This window comes from Ornithorhynchus anatinus, chromosome 5, assembly GCF_004115215.2.
Source record: "Ornithorhynchus anatinus isolate Pmale09 chromosome 5, mOrnAna1.pri.v4, whole genome shotgun sequence".
Lineage (NCBI taxonomy): Eukaryota > Metazoa > Chordata > Mammalia > Monotremata > Ornithorhynchidae > Ornithorhynchus > Ornithorhynchus anatinus.
In genome coordinates this window covers 18,211,962-18,233,292 of record NC_041732.1, presented here as the reverse complement: position 1 = coordinate 18,233,292, position 21,331 = coordinate 18,211,962, and the positions used below count along the sequence as shown (strand labels likewise).

Below are 21,331 nucleotides of genomic sequence, written 5' to 3'. Positions count from 1 at the left end.
GTGTGGGTCAGGGACTCTGTCCAGCTATATCTACTCCAGTGCCTGGCCCAGAGTAAGCGCTTAACTAATACCATTAAAAAGGACCCTAAGGGGTACACATAACCATAATTTATAATAATGTCTGTCTCCTCCTCTACCCTGAAAGCTCGTTGTGTGCAGGGAACGTGTCTACCGACTCCTGTTATACTATAATCTCCCAAGCATTTAGTACAGAGCTCCGCACACAGTAAGCGGTTAATAAATACTGTGATTGATTGGCACGTATCCGAGGATGTACACGGTGCAAAAGAGAGGAAGACTAGGGGACTTGAGGGTGTAGTCAGGGAAGATCTCTTTGTGGGGAGGCGATTTTTAAGTAGGGCTTCAAGGCGGGGAGATTAGTGGTCTTTCGGATTTGAAGTGGGGAAGGAGTTAGAAGCCAGAGGGAGGACGTGGGTGAGGAGACCGTGTCCAAGTTGGCATTAGATAAGTGCTACTCTTTTTCTGCAGCCGAACGATTCAATTTCAAAGGATTTCTTTTCAGGTAGGACCAGTTTTCAATCTCATTCATCCCGTTAAGAAATCTGGCCTCATTTTTCTTGCCCTTGCTCAGAAACAGCTAACTTCAAAGGAGTACCTTTCACCTAACTGATTTGCATTGACATTTGTTTAAAAGCTCAGATGTCTGCTTTTCGATCAGTCATTTTGGTATCTTTGGGCCCCACACTGGTATCTCAAGCTTGAATTATAAGTCAGTTCTTTTTGGCATTCGTTGGGGATTTTCTGCACTTGAGAACCCTGCCGTCAACCCAGTGGGAGCCAGGAGATGTGGGTTCTAATCCCGGTTCTATCGCCAGCTGGCTAATGTTGGGGAGGACTGCGCAAGCAGCGTGGCTTAGTGGAAAGAGCACGGGCTTGGGAGTCATAGGTCGTGGGTTCTAATCCCACCTTTATCACTTATCAGCTGTGTGACTTTCGGCAAGTCACTTAACTTCTCTGTGCCTCAGTTACCCATCCATAAAATGGGGATTGAATGTGAGCCCCACATTGGACAACCTGATTACCTTGTATCTACCCCAGCGCTTAGAAAGTGCTTAGCGCTTAGAAAGTGCTTGGCACATAGTAAGTGCTTAACAAAGGCCATCATCATCATTATTATTATTATGTTTTTATTTTTGCATGGCATAAACCCTTACTATGTGCCAGGCACTGTACTAGCTGCTGGGATGATATAAGATAATTTGGTTGTCCACCTTCCTGACCCACATGGGGCTCAGTCTTAATCCCCATTTTACAGATGAAGGAATTGAGGGCTGGAGAAGTGAAGTGACTTGCTCGAGGTCACACGGCAGACAAGTGGCAGAGCCTGGATTAGAACCCAGGTTCTTCTGACTCCAGGCTCTTTCCACCAGGCCACGCTGTGTTTAGAAGTGCTTAGCAGATATCGTTGAGAGAGGGAGGGAAGGAGGAAGGGGGGCACTCCACAGCCTCCCTTGGTGGCGGCTTGTCTCTTCTTGACAGTTCCGTTGCCTAAATATCAACCCTGTTGTCCCTGCAATGTCAGATTGGGGGTCACTTCTTCTCTCTGAAAGTGCAAGTCAGTCAGTCTCATTTATTGAGCACTTAATGTTTGCAGAGCTCAGTATTGAGTGCTTGAAAGAGTACAACAGAACAATATACCAGACACATTCCCTGCCCACAATGAGTTTACAGTCTGGAGGGGGAGAAAGACTTGAGTATAAATACAATTTCAGATGTGTACATAAATTACAGATTTGCAAGGTTGCGAATGGTTAAACGCGAAGAGGATTTGGGGGTGGAGGAGTCCGGTCTAGGAGAAGCTTGAAGATGCAGAAAGAGAAATACTTTGAACAGAAGAGTTCAGAAATCTGAAGGGGATATGCTTTGAAGGGTCATTTCACCGTGGTTTTTTAACTCCGGAGAGAAGCATTGTGGCCTAATGGATCAAGCCCAGGACTGGGAGTCAGAAGGACCTGGGTTCTAATCCCGGCTCCACCACTCGTCTGCTGTGGGACCTCGGGCAAGTCACTTCTCTGGGCCTCAGTTCTCTCATCTGGAAAACGGGGATTGAGACAGGGAGTCCCACATGGGACAGGGTCTGTGTCCAACCGGAGTATCTTGTATCTACCCCTGCTCTTAGTACAGTGTCTGGCACATAATAAGTGCTTAACACATACTTTTTTATTATTATTATTATTAGAGTTGCGTGTCGAGGGGAGTGGGTCTCCTGGCAGCAGACCTACCAGGCTTAGTTGGCAAAGCTCCATCGCCGAAATATATAGTCGTCCTTCAGGCTCGCTGCTAACGGCAAGATTGTTATCAGAGTGTGGAATGCCTGACCCCACAGTTCCTTCCAAATCATGTGCTGGTCAAGATCGCCCCGTGCTGCCCTTTTATGCTCATTACCTACAGGGCCTGGTGCCATTTTAGCTTTCTCTTGGGTCGCTCTTTTCCTGAAGCTTCTGCTGGAATAGAAAAGTGGGATTACCCTTGTTAATTGGCAATAGCACCTAATAATCTGCCAGGTACCTGCTTCCCTTTCTTTTGGTTAAGCCCCACAATCAAAGCATATAGTTTTGTGGGGTCACTGCAAAGGTAGAAAAAAAATCAATATAAATCACTACTTCAGCATATACACATTTGACTTCAAACAGGCTCACATCTCCCATTTAATAATAATCATAATAGTCATTATAGTATTTGTTAATCAGTGGCGTTTATTGAGCGTCGACCACCATACTGAGTGCTGGGGAGCATACAATAAAACAGAATTAGCACATCAGTTCCCTGCCCATAGTGAGCTCACAGTCAAGAGGGGGAGACAGACATTATTATGAGTAAAGTGCTTACTATGTAGTAAGCACTGGGATAGATACAAAATAAACAGGTTGAACCAGACCCTTTTCCACATGGGGCTCACAGTCTGAGGGAGAATAGTTATTGATTCCCCATTTTGCAGATCAGGGGACTGAGGCACAGAGAAGTGAAGTGACTTGTCTGGGGTCACACAGGACAAGTGGCAGAGCCAGGGTTAGAACCCAGCTCCTCTGACTCCCAGGCCTGGGCTCTTTCCGTTAGACCCCACCACTCCTCCATGAAAACTTATCCAGATCCCACTGCATCCTCCAGCACCCTGCCCCATCACCCTGCTCCCGATCCTACCCGGACTCCTTGAATCAGCCAGTCAAGCAGTGGTATTTATTGAGCGCTTGCTGTGTGCAGAGCACTGTACTAAGCCTCGGGGGAGGGCAGTGCAACAGAATTGGTGGACACACTCGCCGCCCCCACAGCGAGCTGACAAAGAGTCTAGAGGGATGGTTTGCGTTACAGCCAGCACCTCCCCTGGTCTTCTCCGGCTCCCTTCTAGACCCTCTTCAATGTGGTATCCGACCGCTTCGTTCCCCTGACGTGGAAAGACCCTCTTGCCGATCTGATCCTCCTCAACTGCTGTCTAAACCGTGGTGGACACCCCGTCTCCTGGAATCGCTCTCCAGCCTCGAACAGCTCAGTTCTCACTTAATTGTCCCGATCTCGGGGATGCTTCTTAGTCTCCTTCCTTGATTCTCCCTCTTCCTCGGGCCCCTGACCATAGGTGTCCAGTAAGGCTCCGTTCTGGGTCCCCTTCTCTTCTCACTTGACACTCACTCTTTTGCCCCCTCTGGACTGCAAGCTCGTTATGGGCAGGGAATGTATCTCCTGATTCTTTTGGATTGTCCTCTCCCAAGCGCTTGCTTACAGTGCTGTGCACATAGTAAGCACTCAATAAATACCACTGATTGACTGAAATAGAAATCTGCTGATTAACCTTCAGCTCCCTTTCTGATTGGGATCTCTGTGTGGATGTCTGTAACTTCTCCATTACTAAGCCTGGTGCTTTTTTTTCTTCATGAGTTCGAATCCAGGCTCTGCCACTTGTCAACTGTGTGATTGGGCAAGTCACTTAACTTCTCTGTGCCTCAGTTACCTCATCTGTAAAATGGGGATTAACTGTGAGCCTCACGTGGGACAACCTGATTACCCTGTATCTACCCCAGTGCTTAGAACAGTGCTCTGCATGTCGTAAGTGCTTAAATACTAACATTATTATTACTCTTTTTAAGTGCTTTCTTTGTGCCAGGGAATGTACTGGGTGCTGGAGTGGTTACTAGCTAATCGGGTTGGATACACTTCATGTCCCATTTCACTCTGCTGTCCGGGTCATTTTTTTTTTCCAAAGAGTTCAGTCATTATAGCGCTTACTATTTTGTTGTTATGTTATTCATTCCATTGTATTTATTGAGCGCTTACTGTATGCAGAGCACTGTCCTGAGCGCACGGAAGAGTACACAGTAACAATAAACACACATTTCCTGCCCAAAATGAGCTTATGGTCTCCTCGTAGCAGAAGGAACTCTTTGTGCTTGTTGAGATTTAAATTAATTCCATCCTAATAATAATTGTAGTGTTTGGAAGCGACATTTGCCAGGTACTGTACTAAGCCCTGGGGGTAAATACAAGGCAGTCAGATCCGACAAAATCCCTTTCCCTCATGAGACTCGCAATCTAGTTCGAATTGAATGAAAAAGACAGCATTTTGAACAAGTGCTAAATGAGGAAAAAGGCCTGTACATTGTATTTCACACCTCTCTTGTCTCCAAAAATCAGTATTGAAAGTGTTTATTAAATGCTTATCACTACTAGGTTGTTAAAAGCAATTTAGCAGGTCTTTGTTGGTGTTGCTATATGAAAATACATAGGTGTAGCATGGTGTCCTGTTCATTCAAATGTACAATAATTTGAGCAAAAGAATGGAAAATTGCAAATACCTTTTTACGTTCCATATATAGCTTAGTTGGGGCCCTCTCTTTCCTATTTTCTAGGATTGAAGTAACCATAAATATTTAATGTTCTAGTCCTTGAGTTGCCTGGGGACCTCAATTAGGGTAGCACAATTCTTCCTAATGGGATTTCCTGTAAATGTTGAATTCATGGGAGATGAAGTAATTCCCCTTTCTGTTTTTTTAAATGGTATTTGTTAAGCGCTTACTATGTGCCAGGAACTGTACTAAGTGCTGGAGTAGCTGCAAGATAATCAGGATGGACACTATTTTATATTTGTTAAGCACTTAAATGCCAGGCAGTGTGCTAAACGCTGGGGAGAGGTACAGGTTAATTAGGTCGGACGCAGTTCCTGTCTCGCATGGGCCTTACGGCCTAACTAGATGAGAGAACAGGTATTTAAGCCCCATTTTACAGTTGAGGGAGCTGAGGGACAGAGAAGGGTAGGTTCCCTCTTCCTGTCTGATGGACGCTTCCCCTCCTTTCAGAGCCGTAATGAAGGCAGATCTCCTCCAAGAGGCCTTTCCCGACTAAGCCCTCTTTTCCTTTTCTTTAGCTCCCTTCTGCGTCGCCCTGACTCATTCCCTTTATTCGTCCCCCCCCCCCCCCCGAGCCCCACAGCACTTATGTCCATATCTGTCATTTTATTTAATAAGAATAATTATGATATTTGTAAGCGCTTACAATGTGCTAAGCACTGTTCTGAGCCCTGGGGTAGATGCAAGGTAATCAAATTGGCCTGCGTGGGGCTCAGTCTTAATCCCCATATTACGGATGAGGTAACTGAGGCACGGAGAAGTGAAGTGACTTGCCTGAGGTCACACAGCAGACAAATGGCAGAGGTGGGATTAGAACCCACAGCCTCTGACTCCCAAACCCGTGCTCTTTCCACTAAGCCATGCTGCTTCTTAATAATAATTAATATTCATATTAATGTCTGTCTTCCCCTCGAGACTCCAAGCTCACTGCGGGCAGGGAATGTGTCTGTTACATTGTGCTGTTGTATGCTCCCAAGCGGTTAGTACAGTGCTCCTTACACAGTAAGCTCTCAATAAATAAAGCGTCCATCAGACATGAAGAGGGAACCTACCCTTCTCTGTCCCTCGCCTCCTCAACTGTAAAATGGGGCTCAAATACCTGTTCTCTCACCTACTTAGACCGCGCGCCGCATGCGAGACAGGGACTAATTAACTTGTACCTCTCCCCAGCGTTTAGCACACTGCCTGGCACTTAAGTGCTTAACAAATATAAAATAGTGTCCATCCTGATTGTCTCGCAGCTACTCCAGCACTTAGTACAGTTCCTGGCACATAGTAAGCACTTAACAAATACCAAGGTCCACAGCAAGCAGTTGGCAGAACGAATTTGAACCCAGGTCCTCTAACTCCCAGGTCATTGTTTCATCCATTAGACCATGCTGCCTCTTGACCGGGCTCCCATATACATATATATCTTTCGTCCTTTATCGCTCCTCAGTTCACCTCCATGTTCCAGCTGAGACGTCGGCACCCCCGAATCATACTAAGGTCATCTTTAGCGATTTAACTTACCGCTAGTCACGCTGGTTGTTCAATTATTAATTCATGAGATTCATTGAGTGTAAATTGGTTGTACTTCTTGGAATGCCTATGGAGATCTGGTGGAGATTGGTTTGGAATTCTGCCTCAGAGCGGTGGTTCGACCGTCAGTCAAGTGGGCTTGGATCACGGAATGGTCTCATGATGGATCAGGTGTTCCGCTCATGGAAACTCCTCTCTTAACATCAGATATAAGGATTAGGCCCCTGTTTCACGCGGTCAGATGATCTATTACAAGGGGAGGAAGGATACGCTCGTAACGTTCCACAGATTGCTCTTGTAAAAAGGGTTGTTTTGTGAGCTTTGATGAAGCTCAAGCTCATGATTTCATTTCATTCAGTCAGTCGTATTTATGGAGCACTTACTATGTGCAAAGCATCGCACTAAGCGCTGGAGAGAGTACACTATAGCAATATGCAGACACATTCCCTCCCCACGTGAATTTACAGTCTAGAGGAGGGGTAAGGACCCAATAATGATGACAAGAATAAAATAATGGTGATATTTGTTTTTACATTACATTCCACCCGACTCTAAGTATTCCCTCCAGTGTTTGGATCCGAATTGAGTGGTTTTGAACTCTGAACTTGATGTCTTTGACCCACTCGGGAGGTGAGGCAGTGAGTTTCTGGATTGTTTGCTGGGTGTAAAGCTTCTTTTTGGGCATTTTGGAGCATAATTCATTAATTCATTCAGTCTTATTTATTGAGCACTTACTGTGTTGCAGAGCACTGTACTAAGCGCTTGGGAGAGTACGATATAACAAACAGACATATTCCCTGCCCATAACAAGCTTACAGTCTCGAGCGGGAGAAATAAGCTGTGAGGAGCTTCCTATTTGATGCTCTAAATTGCCAACTGTGGTAAAATTGAGGAAAAATGATGGAGCATCCAAATAAATAAGAAGCAGATACCCTGAACGGATAAATTTGATGTAAAATGTCCAGGAAGAGTAAACAGGGAAATAGCTCTTGGGGGTGTGATCTTTCTGAGCTAATGGGAGAAACAGCATGGCTCGTTGTGGACAAGGAGTGGTTCTTGATTACTGTTATATGGAACTCACCCAAACGCTTAGGACAGTGCTCCGCACACAGTAAGTGCTCAGTGAATGCGATTGAACTGCATGAATGAATGAACTAGTGGCTTGGGAGTCAGAAGGACTTGCGTTCCGACCCCGGCTCCACTGCTTGCCTGCTGTGTTACCTTGGGCAAGTCACTTCACTACTCTGGGCCTCAGTTCCCTCATCCGGAAAATGGGGATTAAGGCTGTGAGCCCCATGCGGGACAGGGACTCTGTCCAACCTGGTTAGCTTGGCTCTACCCCAGTGCATGGGAAAGTACCCGCCATATAGCAAGCACTTAAGAAATATCAGAAAAACACACCGAATGCACTTTTTTTAATTCCAGAGATTTCGGTGGCGGGGGCCACTTAGGAGACGTGGAGGGTAGGGGGAGCCGGAACAGTTGGCTTTTGAAAAATGGCAAGGAGATGACATCGGCCACACTTCAGGTCACCGAAGTTGACTTTATTAAGGTGTCATTTGGTGACCTTAGGCTTAATGTGAATGTTCCTCAGTATTTCTTGTCCTCCTGCTGTGTGGAGAGTAACTGGACCAGGCACCTGGAAGCGTCCAATAAAAAGAGAAGACTATGATCCCTGCTCTGGAGGAGCTTGCAGTCTGCTGGGGGAAGACAGTCCATCAGTCAGTCAGCTAGTGGTATTTATTGAGCGCTTCCTGGGTGCGGAGCGCTGAACTAAGTGTTTGGGAGAGGACGGTAGAACAGTAAGCAGACACGTTGCCTGGCCACAACGAGCTCAGGTTGCCCCAGATCCTGGCTGTGCAGTGGGAACAAAAAGGGCAACTGCAGACTAGGGAAGTAAGCCAACAAAAACATGAAATAAAGAAATGGAGGTCAGGGTGGCTGGTCAGGAAGGTTACTGAGCGCTTACTGTGTGCAGAGCACCGTACCGAGTGCTCGGAAGAGGACAATACAACAATATTCAGTGGTATTAGAATTAGTAGGCATCATCCCTGCCTTCAAACAACATGGCCTAATGGCGAAAGCGTGGGCCTGAGGGGGTCAGCGGGACCTGGGTTCTAATTGTGACTCTGCCACTTGTCTGCCGTGGGACTTTGGGCAAGTCATTTAACTTCTGTGTGCCTCAGTTTCCTCATTAGTAAAACGGGGTTCAAGACTGGGAGCCCTCTGTGGGACAGGCACTGGGTCCAACCTGACGATCTCGCATCTACTCCAGAGCTCAGAACAGTGCTTGGCACATAGTAAGTGCTTAGCAATGCCATCGTTACCAATAAACAGACACATTCCCGGAGGGTCTGCTGAGGCAGGGGAGGATCAGTTAGAGCATGTCTCCTGGAGGAGGGGGTTTTTGAGGTGGCCTTTGAAGGTGTGGGAGGGCTGTGGTTTGGCTGGTTTTCGGGGGTGGGAGGTTGATAGGGAACATCCTGTAAGGGGATCATTTGTTCCCCCCGGCTCTTGAGAATGCTGTTTATTTTATCGTTGGTTTGAGGCAGTGTGGGCAGTCACCAGGTTTATTTTTCCTTCCAGCCGGGGTCCTGGCTCGGGTGGGATTGGCCGGCAGCAGTCGGCCCGGCCGCTCAGAATGGGCATAATAATAATAGTAATAATTGCCATATCTGTTAAGTGCTTACTGTGTGCCTGGAACTGTACTGAGTCCTGGGGTAGATGCAAGCTAATCTGGTTGGACACAGTCCCTGTCCCACTTGGGTTTGGACCTAATCAGTCAGGGACATCTGATGAGTACTTCCTGTGTGCAGAGCACTGTACTAAGCGCTTGGGAGAGGACAGTACAACAGAGTTGGTAGACCTGCTCTCTGCCCATAACGAGCTAAGTCTAGACAAGTTTATTCACCTCAGCCTCAAAGCACCTAAATGTTTATCTGTAATTCACTTTTCCCGTCTCCCCCCTCTAGCCTGTAAGTTCCTTGTCAGCAGGGAGCGTGTCTGCCAACTCTCTCATATCGTGCTGTCCTGAGTGCTTAGGACAGTGCTCTACACAGAGTACATGCTCAATAAATGCATGCTCAGAAGCAGCGTGGCTCAGTGGAAAGAGCACGGACTTTGGAGTCAGGGCTCATGAGTTCGAATCCCAGCTCTGCCACTTGTCGGCTGTGTGACTGTGGGCAAGTCACTTAACTTCTCTGTGCCTCAGTTCCCTCATCTGTAAAATGGGGATTAAGACTGTGAGCCCCACGTGGGACAACCTGATTCCCCTATGTCTACCCCAGCGCTTAGAACAGTGTTCGGCACATAGTAAGCGCTTAACAAATACCAACATTATTATTATTAAATACGACCGAGTGAGTGATTCTCTGAGGGTCTTGCCCTGGATGGGATCCAGCAGTCTCATCAACCAAACGGTGGTGTTTATTGAGCACTCACTATGTGCCGAACACTGTACTGAGTACTCGGGCGAGGACAGGCCACCAGAATTAGCAGGCAGGTTCTCTGCCCGCAGCGAGCCTCCCGCAGAGCCCGACCACACGGCCACGAGAACATCCTGCCCCAAACCAAGGAACCCGAGGTAAAAATTCAACACCCGCCTCCATTCTGGGTGTGTGTCTTTCGCCTTCCCAGCTAGGACGGAGACCCTTGAGGCAGCGTTGGCATAGTGGCTGGAACACAGGCCTCGGAATCAGAAGGGCCTGGGTTCTCATCCTGGCTCCGCCACATGTCTGCCCTGGGCCCTTGGGCCAGTCACTTCACTTCTCTGGGCCTCAGTTACCTCTTCTGAAAAATGGGGATTAAAAGCGTGAGCAACAGGGATTGTATCCAACCTGATTAACTTGTATCTACCTCAATGCCTAGAACAGTGCTTGGCACAGAGTAAGTGCTTAATGAGTACTGTAATTATAATTATTCACTCCTCCGGGCCTCAGTTCCCTCCTCTGTAAAATGGGCCTGAAGACTGTGAGCCCCAAGAGGGACAAGGCACAGTGCCCACCTGGATTAGCTTGTATCTACCTCAGTGCTTAGCGCATGGTGCCTGGCATATAGTAAGAGCATAACAAATTCCCATTAAAAAAGAGGGGAACTGACCCTTTTCCAGGGAGACAGGGAGACGGAGACTAAAGTAAATAACAGGTCAGAGGAGGGAGGAATACGCGTAAAGATATGAACGGAGGAGCTACCAAGGGTTTCGGTAGTGGGGAGAAGAGCTGCAGTGGCTAGCGAGGGGGTAGAGGGAAGGGAGATAAGAAATGAATTAGGTAAGACCTCATCATCATCGTTAACACGAGTATTTAAAAAGAAAAAGGTATTAAAGTGCTAATTTTGTGTGGTACAGTAACAGTAATAATAATGTATTTGTTAAACACTTTGTGCTAGGTACTGTACTAAATGCTGGTATGGATACAAGCAAATCGAGTTGGACACAGACCCTGTCCCATGTGGGGCTCGCAGCCTCAATCCCCCTTTTACAGATGAGGGAACTGAGGCCCAGAGAAGTGAAGTGACTTGCTCGAGGTCACACAGCATTCAAGTGGTGGAGCTGGGATTAGAATCCAGGTCCTTCTGATGCTTGCTTTTTTTTTTTTTGGTAAAAAAAGAAGAAAAATTGCACCGGCCTTCTTACTCCCAGACCTGTGCTCTATCCACTATGCCATGTATTAATTCATTCAATAGTATTTATTGAGCGCTTACTATGTGCAGAGCACTGAACTAAGCGCTTGGAATGTACAATTAGGCAACAGATAGAGATAATCCCTGCCCAGTGACGGGCTCACAGTCTAAACGAGGGAGACAGCAAAGCAAAAGAGAACAAAACAAAAACAAGACAGCATCATCAAGTTACAAACTAATCGGAGTGGACGCAGGAGAGGGCCTGCATAGGGCTCACAGTTTTAACCCCCATTTTACGGATTATTTGTTGAGCATTTACTGTGTGCAAAGCGCTGTCCCGAGCGCTTTGGGTGAGTCCGGTACAACAGAATCAGCGAGCAGGTTCCCTTCCCACAGTGAGCTTAGAGCCGAGAGGGGGGAGACAGATCTCTAATAGTAATAAAGGAGCAGCCAGTTTGCTGCTAGTTTTGGGGTGAGATGGGGCAGAGGAGACAGGCACCCAGTCTTCCTCTTCACCCTCTTCTCACCCCCCACCTCCCCACCCCAACAGTGACGGGAGGCAGGGAATACGGACGAAGAGCGTTAGACTGCGAGGAATTAGCGGTGGAATGTTCCGTCTCATCAGTCTGTTGGTAGACGGTAATTCGAGAGACTGTAACTCTGAGTTCTAAAATGATTAAATAGGGCGGTCTCTGGGAAGACAACCGTGCCAATTGTTAAGATTCACTTCAGACCTGATCTCATACTGTATTTTGCCATCCCGCTCTTGTCCAAACCTGCCATTGTGAAAAACCGTAAATTAAATCGGCGTGTGTTATAAAATTGGGACTGCAGACAAGCTTTCTATTGGTCATGGATTTTAGAAAAGATAAGATCAGAGGCACCTTGTACCTCGACCAGGTATGGCAAGCTTTATTTGGTGCAGGGGGGCGGTGGCCTGGCATTTTGCTAGTTTAAAAACTTTAGTTGAAAACAGACCTTACAGCTACTTTCATAAAATAATGTCCACGTTAGGTCGTGGTCATCGTTCAAAAATAAACGTCTAAATTCTCATAGGTAGTTTGACTCATTGAAAACTTATATTTCAATATAACACTTTCTTGGGTTGTGAACCTAAAATGCTGTATAATTGAAATACTGATCAGTATTTAAAGGTGGTAAATTCAGTGCAAGTTACTAGTCTCTTAAAAGCCTTTTAAAATTGAGCTTCTAAAGTCATGATTAATTTTTTATTTGGGTATTTGGTTGTGTGAAGCAGTTTTCTAGTCTGATAGAATGTTATTTTAAGTGGTTGAACCCGAGATATTTTGCTTTAAATCATGATTGGGAAAGATGGGGTGTTTGGTTTCGCCTTATTCTTTGGCAAAATTATGTTTCTCGGGGATCTATTTGGAATCCTTGACAAATTCCTCCTACTCGTACGTTATCAGTGACCTTTAACTGAAGCGTTTATCAGGTTATCTGCGATATGGCTTACTCCTGTTTTTTTGGGTTTCTTTTTCCACAATGTGAGGCTTTGCATTGATTATACATTTATATAGCGTTGGAGTCCAAAACATGATCTGGTTTCGTCTTGGGCAGTTTACCTAAGAAGCAGGGGACAGCTTGGGGAGCAATAACGTGACCTAAAGAGGGATTTGTATTTTAATTGAATGTGAAGCGGCATTGCCTGCATAAATCCACTGAATCTTGAATTTGAAGCAGATACATATTAGAGTGGGAAGTTCCTGAATTCGCTCTATTCTGTGGAGAAGCGATTTTCCGCTGGGACTTGCAGGGGATGGCGGTGGTGTGGGGGAAGGAGCTGCGGCCACGGACTCTCCGAAGTAGCCAAGTCGTTTTTCGTTTTGCAGAGCCCGACCCCTTCCCTCGCCTCCTCTAGGATCCTCTCTGATGCCAAGGAGCAGGCAAACCGGGCCCTCTCTGGGGAGGTGGCAGAGTTAAGAGTGGGGGGGGGGGGGCTTGTTAGAGGATCGAGGGTGTGGTGGTGACCCTTCTTGGACCTGTATATTTTAGCAGCGGGGCGTAGTGGTTAGAATCAGAAGGACTTGGGTTCAAATATCGGCTCAGCTGCTTGTCTGTTGTGTGACCCTGGCCGACTTGTACATTCCAAGCGCTTAGTACAGTGCTCTGCACATAGTAAGCGCTCAGTAAATACTATTGAATGAATGAATGAAGTCTCTTTGCTTCTCTGGGCCTCAGTGACCTCATCTGTAAAATGGGGATTAAGAGCGTGAGTCCCATGAGGGACAGGGATTGTGTCCAACCTGATTAACTTGTAGCTGCTCCAGCATTCAGAACCTTGCTTGGTACATAGGAAGAACTTAACAAGTCCCATTATTATTATTATTATTAGGGCCTCCTGACTTTTCTTGGTGTTGACTCCCTGGGACACTGTTTTATTTGGTCAACTGCAGATCAGGCAGGTGGGCAGTGAGCTTTAACTTGATAGGGATACACAAGGCCAAGTTTCTTCATTGGAAAAGTGCATCTTAGCAGCCCTTCAATCCCACAAGATAAATTGGCCAAACCTATCGGATTTGACTCCCAGAGAACGGCCCAGGATTCTGTGTCTCCTCCCACCCCTCCCTGTCTCCTTTTCACTCAGAGCTCTGCCATGCATCGCCTACTTGCGCACACGTGTATGTGCCTTAGATAAGCTTTCTCCTTGACCAGAGGTGAAGAGAGGAAGGGATGGTGCCATCCCAGCGCTTAGTACACATAGTAAGCGCCTAATAAGCACCATTACTATCCGACGTGGTGATGTTGGACTTTTTGCTTCTGGGAACGTTTATCGACCTGACTCCGGTTCCCTCACGGGGGGGTGAGGGAAGGGAGCGGGGAGACACAAAGCCGTGTGTCTTTGGGGGGGTGAATGGATCACTGAAGTTTTTCGTGTCCCAAGCATTAATCGATCACTGTGGAGTGCTTGGTAGCGACTGGCGCACAGTAAGCGCTTAACAAATACTCTCTGGGAGCTTACAGTCAAATGTAGGGAGATAGGAAAGCCATATCTTCAAACAGTGGGCACAGGAGGAAATATAAGGATGAACTAGGAAGAAGGTTAAATATGTTAAGATGGAACGAGAGGAATGAAACACCCAAGGGCTAAGGGGATTGTTGGGATAAGTAGATGGGAGTGAGGTGAATTTATTAGGGAAGACTTCCTGGAGGAGGTGGAATTTTGATAGGGCTTTGAAGTTGGAGAAGGACTGTGATCTGGTGTGGAGGAGGGAGTTCCGGGCCAGAAGAGCGGTGTGAACGGAGGGCCGGAGGTATTAATAATAATAGTAGTGATGATTGGGGGATTTGTTAGGCGTTTACCAGGTGGCAGGCTCTGTAGAAAGCAATCAGGTTAACCATAGTTCCTGTCCCACATGGGGCTCAGAGTCTTAGTTCCCGTTTTACAGAGAAGGGAACTGAGGCCCAGAGATGTGAAGTGACTGGCTCAAGGCCGCGCAGTAGACATGTGGCGGAGCCAGGAATTAGCACCCGTACCCTTCCGACTTCCGGGCCTGGGCTGTAGCCACTAGGCCACGCTGCTTCTCAGCGGGTGGTGGGAGGCTGGAGGGTTGAATGAGCGGCAGTTGGAAGATGAACGCGTGACCCAATGGAAAGAGCATGGGCCCGGAAGTCGGAAGACCTGGCTCTAATCCCAGCTTCGCCCTGTCTCTACTGTGCGACCTTGGGTCGGTCACTTCACTTCTCCGGGCCTCAGTTCTCTCTTCTTTAAAGTGGGCATTCAATACTTGTTCTCTTTATTTCATGGAGTCTGTTAAGTGCTTACTGTGTGCCAGGCACTGTCGTATGTGCTGGAGTAGATACAAGTTAATCAGGTTGGACACCGTCCATGTTCCACGTGGCGCTCACAGCCTTACCCCCCATTTTACAGCTGAGGGAACCGAGGCCCAGAAAAGTGAAGCAGCTTGCCCCGGGTCACATAGCAGACAGATGTCAGAGGCCGGATTAGCACCCAGGTCTTCGGACTCTCAGGCCCACGCTCTAGCCACTGGGCTTCTTGTCCTCTGTCCTACTTAGACCGTGAGCCCCAGGTGAGATAAGGATTCTATCTGACCTGATTAGCTTGTATCTACCCCAGTGCTCAGAACAGTGCTTGTCACTTAGCAAGTGCTGAGTAAATGCTATAATTATTATTGCAAACTCCCCAGGGCCCAAGGTGGTGTGCCTGTGTCTGTATACACGTGTATGTGCGTACGCATGCAAGCCCGTACCACTCGGCTAAGCTTTCGGTGGGAGCTGAGGCAGAGCGGGCCGGGAGTCATGTCACATTGGCAGCTGTATCAAGAGAGATTGGAATTTGTTCAGTAGGATTCGTATGTGTGTTTGTGTGTAGATGTATGTACGCACACGTGTGCACATGCCCCACGGGTAGCACTCAGTGAGAGCGGAGGCAGAGCAAGCCAGGAATCCAGTCACCTCGGCAGTTGTAACGGGAGAGGCTGGAATTTGTTCAGAGGGGTTAGAGTCTTGGAGGCGTGGGTTTGTGTACATCAGGACGTGGATGTGCCTTTTTTTTCCCCCTTGGAGTGCAAGGAGAAGGGTTCGGGAATTTCCTTCTTGTAAAAGGAAGGAGTGGAGGCTTGGAGGATGGGTGACATTTCGCATTAGCAGGCCCGTCTGTCCCAGTTTGTTTTTTTGTTTTTTTTTTGCTGGTGTTGAGTGCTTACTAAGTGTCAGCCACTGTACCAAACACTAGGTTAGATCAAGCAGCCGTATTCTTTGAGCGCTTACTATGTGCAGAGCACCATACTAAGCGCATGGGAGAGTACAAGCCAACCAAATCAGCAGACCCAAGGTACAGGCCAATCAGGTTGGTCACAGTCCACGTCCCGCCTGGGGCTCCCCGTCTTAATCCCCGTTTTACAGATGAGGACACCGAGGCACAGGGAAGAAGAGTAACTCGCCCAAGGTCACACAGCAGACAAGTAGCAGAGGAGGGATTAGAACCCAGGTCCTCTGACTCTCAGGCCCGTTCTCATTCCACTAGGCCAGGGTGCTTTCCTCTCATAAGGTCTCCAAAATTGGTCCCTTCAGTTGTGATAGAAGTTTCTTACTGTACTTAAATTTAACTACACACTGCTCCAAGAATGCAGAACAGTTGAGGAAGAACACAGTCTTTAGGATTGTTACAGTTAATCTGCAGCCAAATTAGGGCTTTCTGTGAATGGTGATTTACACTCCGAGGGCTCTCAGCAAGCACTGTTAGGAGGGAAAATGGTTAAAATGCTCAAATCCTGACATTTTGACCTTTGGTGGGTAATTTTAAATAACCCTTTAGGGTAAATGAAGTCAGTCATTTAAATTGTTTATTGGAGTATTTTAAAAAGCCCAGACAGTCCCTGCTAGCCGAATACTGCTTTTACCCTGTGACTCTATCTTTGAGTAATTCCTGCTTCTAAGCAGCATTTAAAAGGAAAATCTACTTTTCTATAAATAGGAGGTGCTTTATTACTACTTGTGCTGGAGGAATGAAGGTCTTATAATTTGAAAATTACTACTAAAGAGTAGGTAGCTTTTGGGGTTTACTCAGGTATAGTGGCTTGAAATCTGACCGTAATTTCTGTGGTGTTTAAAGCGCTTACCCTGGGTCAAGCCTATAGATAGTCAGAGGGACCTGGGTTCTAAGGCCGTCTTCTCCACCTGTCTGCAGTGTGCTTCGGGGCAAGTCACTCCTTTGGGCCTCAGTTGCCTCATCAGCAAAATGGGGATTAAGACTGTGATCCCCGTGGGGGACACTTGTCGATGGCTCCTCTCATCTCAGAACACCACTCTTGACCCCGCTGCCTTTCCAAAATCCCCCAGGTCCTCTCATTTTTACCCAATTCCTTGAGCATGCCTGCCCCTCTTTTCTTTCTTGTAACTTTCTCCACCTCCTAAGGTTATTTCACTTCTCCTCCACTCTCACCTGAAACTCTGCTCGCTACAGTAATCAAATGTAATCAAATGTGAACTCCTCCTCCACCTCTTATCTTGGCCTCACCTTATCATTCTTTCTGGTCGATCAATCCCCCGTCCTAATCACCCTCTAATGGCCTTGTTTCACTGGTGCTATCTGATCTTGGTTCCTCTTCCAAGTCAGCTTCAATCCTTCTACTTGCTCCTCCTCCTCACTTTATCCTTCCAGCCTCTATTCCAAGGGCCCTCTCTCTTTCCCTTTCTCTCCTCTCTTCCCCCCCCCCATTCATTCATTCGTATTTATTGAGCGCTTACTAGGTGCAGAGCACTGTACTAAGCACTTGGAAAGTACAATTGAGCAAGAGAGAATCCCTACCCAACAATGGGCTCACAGTCTAGAAGGGGGGACAGACAACAAAACAAGTAGACCAGCATCAATATAAATGAATAGAATTATAGATCTATACACATTAATAAAATAAATAGAATGATAAATATGTACATAATAATAATGTTGGTATTTGTTAAGCGCTTACTATGTGCCGAGCACTGTTCTAAGCGCTGGGGGAGATACAGGGTAATCACATTGTCCCACGTGAAGCTCACAGTTGATCCCCATTTTACAGATGAGGTAACTGAGGCACAGAGAAGTGAAGTGACTTGCCCACAGTCACCCAGCTGACAAGTGGTGGAGCCGGGATTCGAACTCATGAGCTCTGACTCCCAAGCCCTGGCTCTTGCCACTGAGCCACGCTGCTTTTCTTGTATATACTTATATACGCAAGTGCTGTGGGACAGGGAGAGGGGTAGAACAGAGGGAGGGAGTCGGAGTGATGGGCTCCCCTCTATCCCCTCAGAGCATGGGTCTGGGAGTTAGGAGACCTGACTTCTAGTCCTGGTTCTGCTATCTGCCTGCTGTGTGTCCTTGGACAAGTTATTTCACTTCTCTGGGCCTCGGTTTTTTCTTCATCGTCGGTGGTATTTATTGAGTGCTTGCCGCGTACAGACCACTGGGAGAGTACAATACACCAGAATTAGGCACATTCTTCACCTGTAAAATGAGGATTAAATAACCATTCTCTTTGGTGAGCCCCAGGTGAGACGGGGACTGTCCACTGTGATTATCCTGTGTCTATCCTAGCACCTAACACAGTGCCTGGCACATATTAAGCCCTTAAGTGCCACAATCATTATTACTCCCTTCTTCACTCTGCTGCCTGGATCGTATGCCTGAAATGTCTTTCCGTGCAAGTCTTGCCGCCTCAAAAACCCCCACTTCTTGTCCACACCGAGCAGCTTCTGTTTACTGGAATAATAATAATTGTGGTATTTATGCGCTTACTATGTACTGCGCGCCAGGGTGGATACAAGCGTGTCTGGTTGGACACGATCGCTGTCCCACGTGGGGCTCGCAGTCTCAATCCCCATTTTACAGATGTGGGAACTGAGGCCCGGAGAAGTGAGGCGACTAGCCCAAGGGCCCACAACAGACAAGTGGCGGACCCGGGATTAGAACCCACAGCCTTCTGACTTCCAGCCCCGTGCTCTATCCACTCTGCCTTGCACTCAACCAGCTCACTCCCTTCCACTTAAGCAGTTTTCTCCCACTCCATCCCAGTTTGCACCCTCTGTTCCTCTCAAGGTGAGGTCCTCACTTGGGACTCACTCTCTCCTCTCTTGCTCCTGTCCTTCAGACCACAGCTCTCCCATGTTCAGAATCCTTCTGAAATCCCATCTCTTTCAGGCGGCTGTCTCAGATTCAAATCTCTTCTCTTCAGATTTTATCTCCCCCTTCCCCACAGTTACCACGTCAGCAGTTCTGCCCCAACTCCATACGTGCGGACACGGAATTACTCAAATGCACATCTTCTTTCATCCTGCATTACTCAGGGGTCATGGGTTCCAATCCCGGTTCCGCCACTTGTCGGCTGTGTGACCTTGGACGAGTCACTTCACTTCTCTGTGCCTCAGTGACTTCATCTGTAAAATGGGGTTGAAGACTGTGAGTCCTATGTGGACAACCTGATTACCTTGTATCTACCCCAGCACTTGGAACGGTGCTTGGCACATAGGAAGTGCTTGACAAATACCAACCTTATCAAGCATTCTTATCCTCTTTTCCTTGGGTCTTATTTTAGCATCTTTCTCCCCTGCTAGATTATAAATTTCCCGAGGGCAGGGATCATATCTTCTAATTCCATTGTAATCTCCCAGGTGCTCTCAACGCAGATCCTTAAACGCCATTTGTTTGAAGTGGAAAAGAAGGAGCTTTGATGGGAACAGTAGAGAAGTCACTCAACTGAGCGACCTATCAGTCAGTGGTATTTATTGAGCACTTTCTGTGTGCAGGCCACCATACTAAGTGGGGGGACGGGGGACGGGGGACCGGGGGCGGGGGGAGGTTCAGTACAACAGAAGTTGGTGCCCACAACGAGCTTCCAGTCCAGAAGGGGAGGCGGACGTGAGCATCAATACATAAATTATAGACGTGTACTTGAGTGCTGTGAGGCTGAGGGTGGGGTGACTGCCAGATGCCCAAAGGATACAGATCCAGCGATGAGGAAGAAGAGGAAGAAAGGAAACTTGCAAATGGGGAAATTTTAAATAAGTGGCAGTGTTGGGTCCAATCAACCAATCGGTCAGTGGTATTTATTGAGCACTTACTGTGTGCAGAGTACTGTACTGAGCGCTTGGGGGAGAGGACTGATAGCACATTAATCGGGCACTTATCCTCTACTGCTTTGATTACTGTATCAGCCTCCTTTGCTGACCTCCCAGCTTCCTGTCTCTCCCTGTTCCAGTTCATACTTCAGTCTGCTACCCGGATCATTTTTCGGCAAAACTGTGCAGTTCGTGTTCCCCCACTCCTCAGGAATCTCCAGTGTGGTTGCCCATCCACCTCTGTAGCAAACAGAAACTTCTCACCATTGATTTTAAAGTACTCAGTCACCTTACCCCCCTCCTACCTCATTTCACTACAACCCAGCCCTCACAGTTCGCTCCTCTAATGCCAGCCTGCTCACTGTGCCTCCATCTCGTCTATCTCACCGCCCACCTCTCGCCCACATCCTTCCTCTGGCTTGGAACGCCCTCCCTCCTCATATCCAACAGACAAGTGACTCTTCCCCCTTTTAAAGCCTTAGGGAAGGTCCATCTCCAAGAGGCCTTCCTTGACTAAGCCCTCTTTTCCTTTTCTTCCACCCCCTTCTGCATCACCCTGCCTCGCTCCCTTTATTCATCCCCTTTCCCGGCCCCACGGCGCTTACATCCATATCTGTCATTTATTGAGCCTTATTAATATCTGCCTCCCCCTCTAGACTGTAAACTTGTTATGGCCAGGGAATGTCAACCAACTCTTTTATCTCGTTCTCTCCCAAGCGCTCAGTACAGTGTTCTGCATTCAATCTGTGCTCAGTAAATACAACCGACAGACTGATAGAACCCCTTTCTCTGCTGCAGGGTTTTGTCTCCCTTTTCCTCCCCCTAAATCTCTCGTTCAGGCTCTCGTCACGTGTCGGGTGGACCGCTTAGAGCCTTAGCGTTGGTCTCCCAGCCTTCAGCCTTTCCCCGCTGCAGCAGAAACATTTTCCTGGCATAACGGTTCCATTATCAGTCTATATCTAGATTTGTTTGTATCTGTCCTTTGGGGGTCAGAGATGACGCTGCTGATGGTGAGATTGGCTGCTGATGGTGAGATTGGATCGCAGGATGTGGGTGTGTCTTCCAATACCAACGTGTGACTGACATTAATTCCACATTATGTACATGCGAAACTTGCTTCTTGCTGCCCTGTATTTTTTTTTAATTTGATAAGCTCTCATTATGTGCCTGGCACTGTTCTAATCGGGTCGAATCTCCTTTTCAAACTATGTCCCCTGAGGGTGTGTTCTTGGTCCATTTTCCTAATGTGTACTCTAGTGCTGTGAGGAAGTTTAGTAAATAATGGGAAGAATACTGGGAGCCAGGGAAGAAAGCCCACTATATAATATGCCGTCGTCAGTTTTATCCCAGGCGGCTGGCTTTATTTTTTTTCCCCTAGAGATTTTCTCCTAGAACTAGCATCCTGTAAAAAACAGAAGTAATTTCATTTGTCCTTTCGAAAAACTTATCAAATGTTCTTATATTCTGATTCCTAGGAATACTGAAATCTTCTTTTCTCTTTTTCGCCCCCCTTTAGTCCCAGAAATCCTGGATAGAAAATACTTTCACCAAGAGGGAATGTGTATATATTATTCCAAGCTCAAAGGACCCTCACAGGTAAGCAGGCTATGGCTTTCTTCTGGGAATATCTAAGAACTTCTAACTCTTAGGATTTATGAAGGTCCCTAGTCTAATATACGTCAGGAAACTGGATAGTCTAGACTGTAAGCAGGTTGCGACAGGCAGGCTCGTCTGTTTTATTTTCATATTGTACTCTC

General features: G+C 47.2%; 1 protein-coding gene across 1 annotated transcript in view; it reads left to right on the top strand.

The window, feature by feature from the left end:
- TRPM7 (transient receptor potential cation channel subfamily M member 7) overlaps positions 1-21,331 on the top strand; it is a 101,309-nt gene that overhangs the window by 20,797 nt on the left and 59,181 nt on the right. Inside the window, 1 exon segment of the mRNA XM_029065075.1 lies at positions 21,050-21,170. Within this exon segment, the coding sequence (XP_028920908.1) occupies positions 21,050-21,170 (121 nt within the window).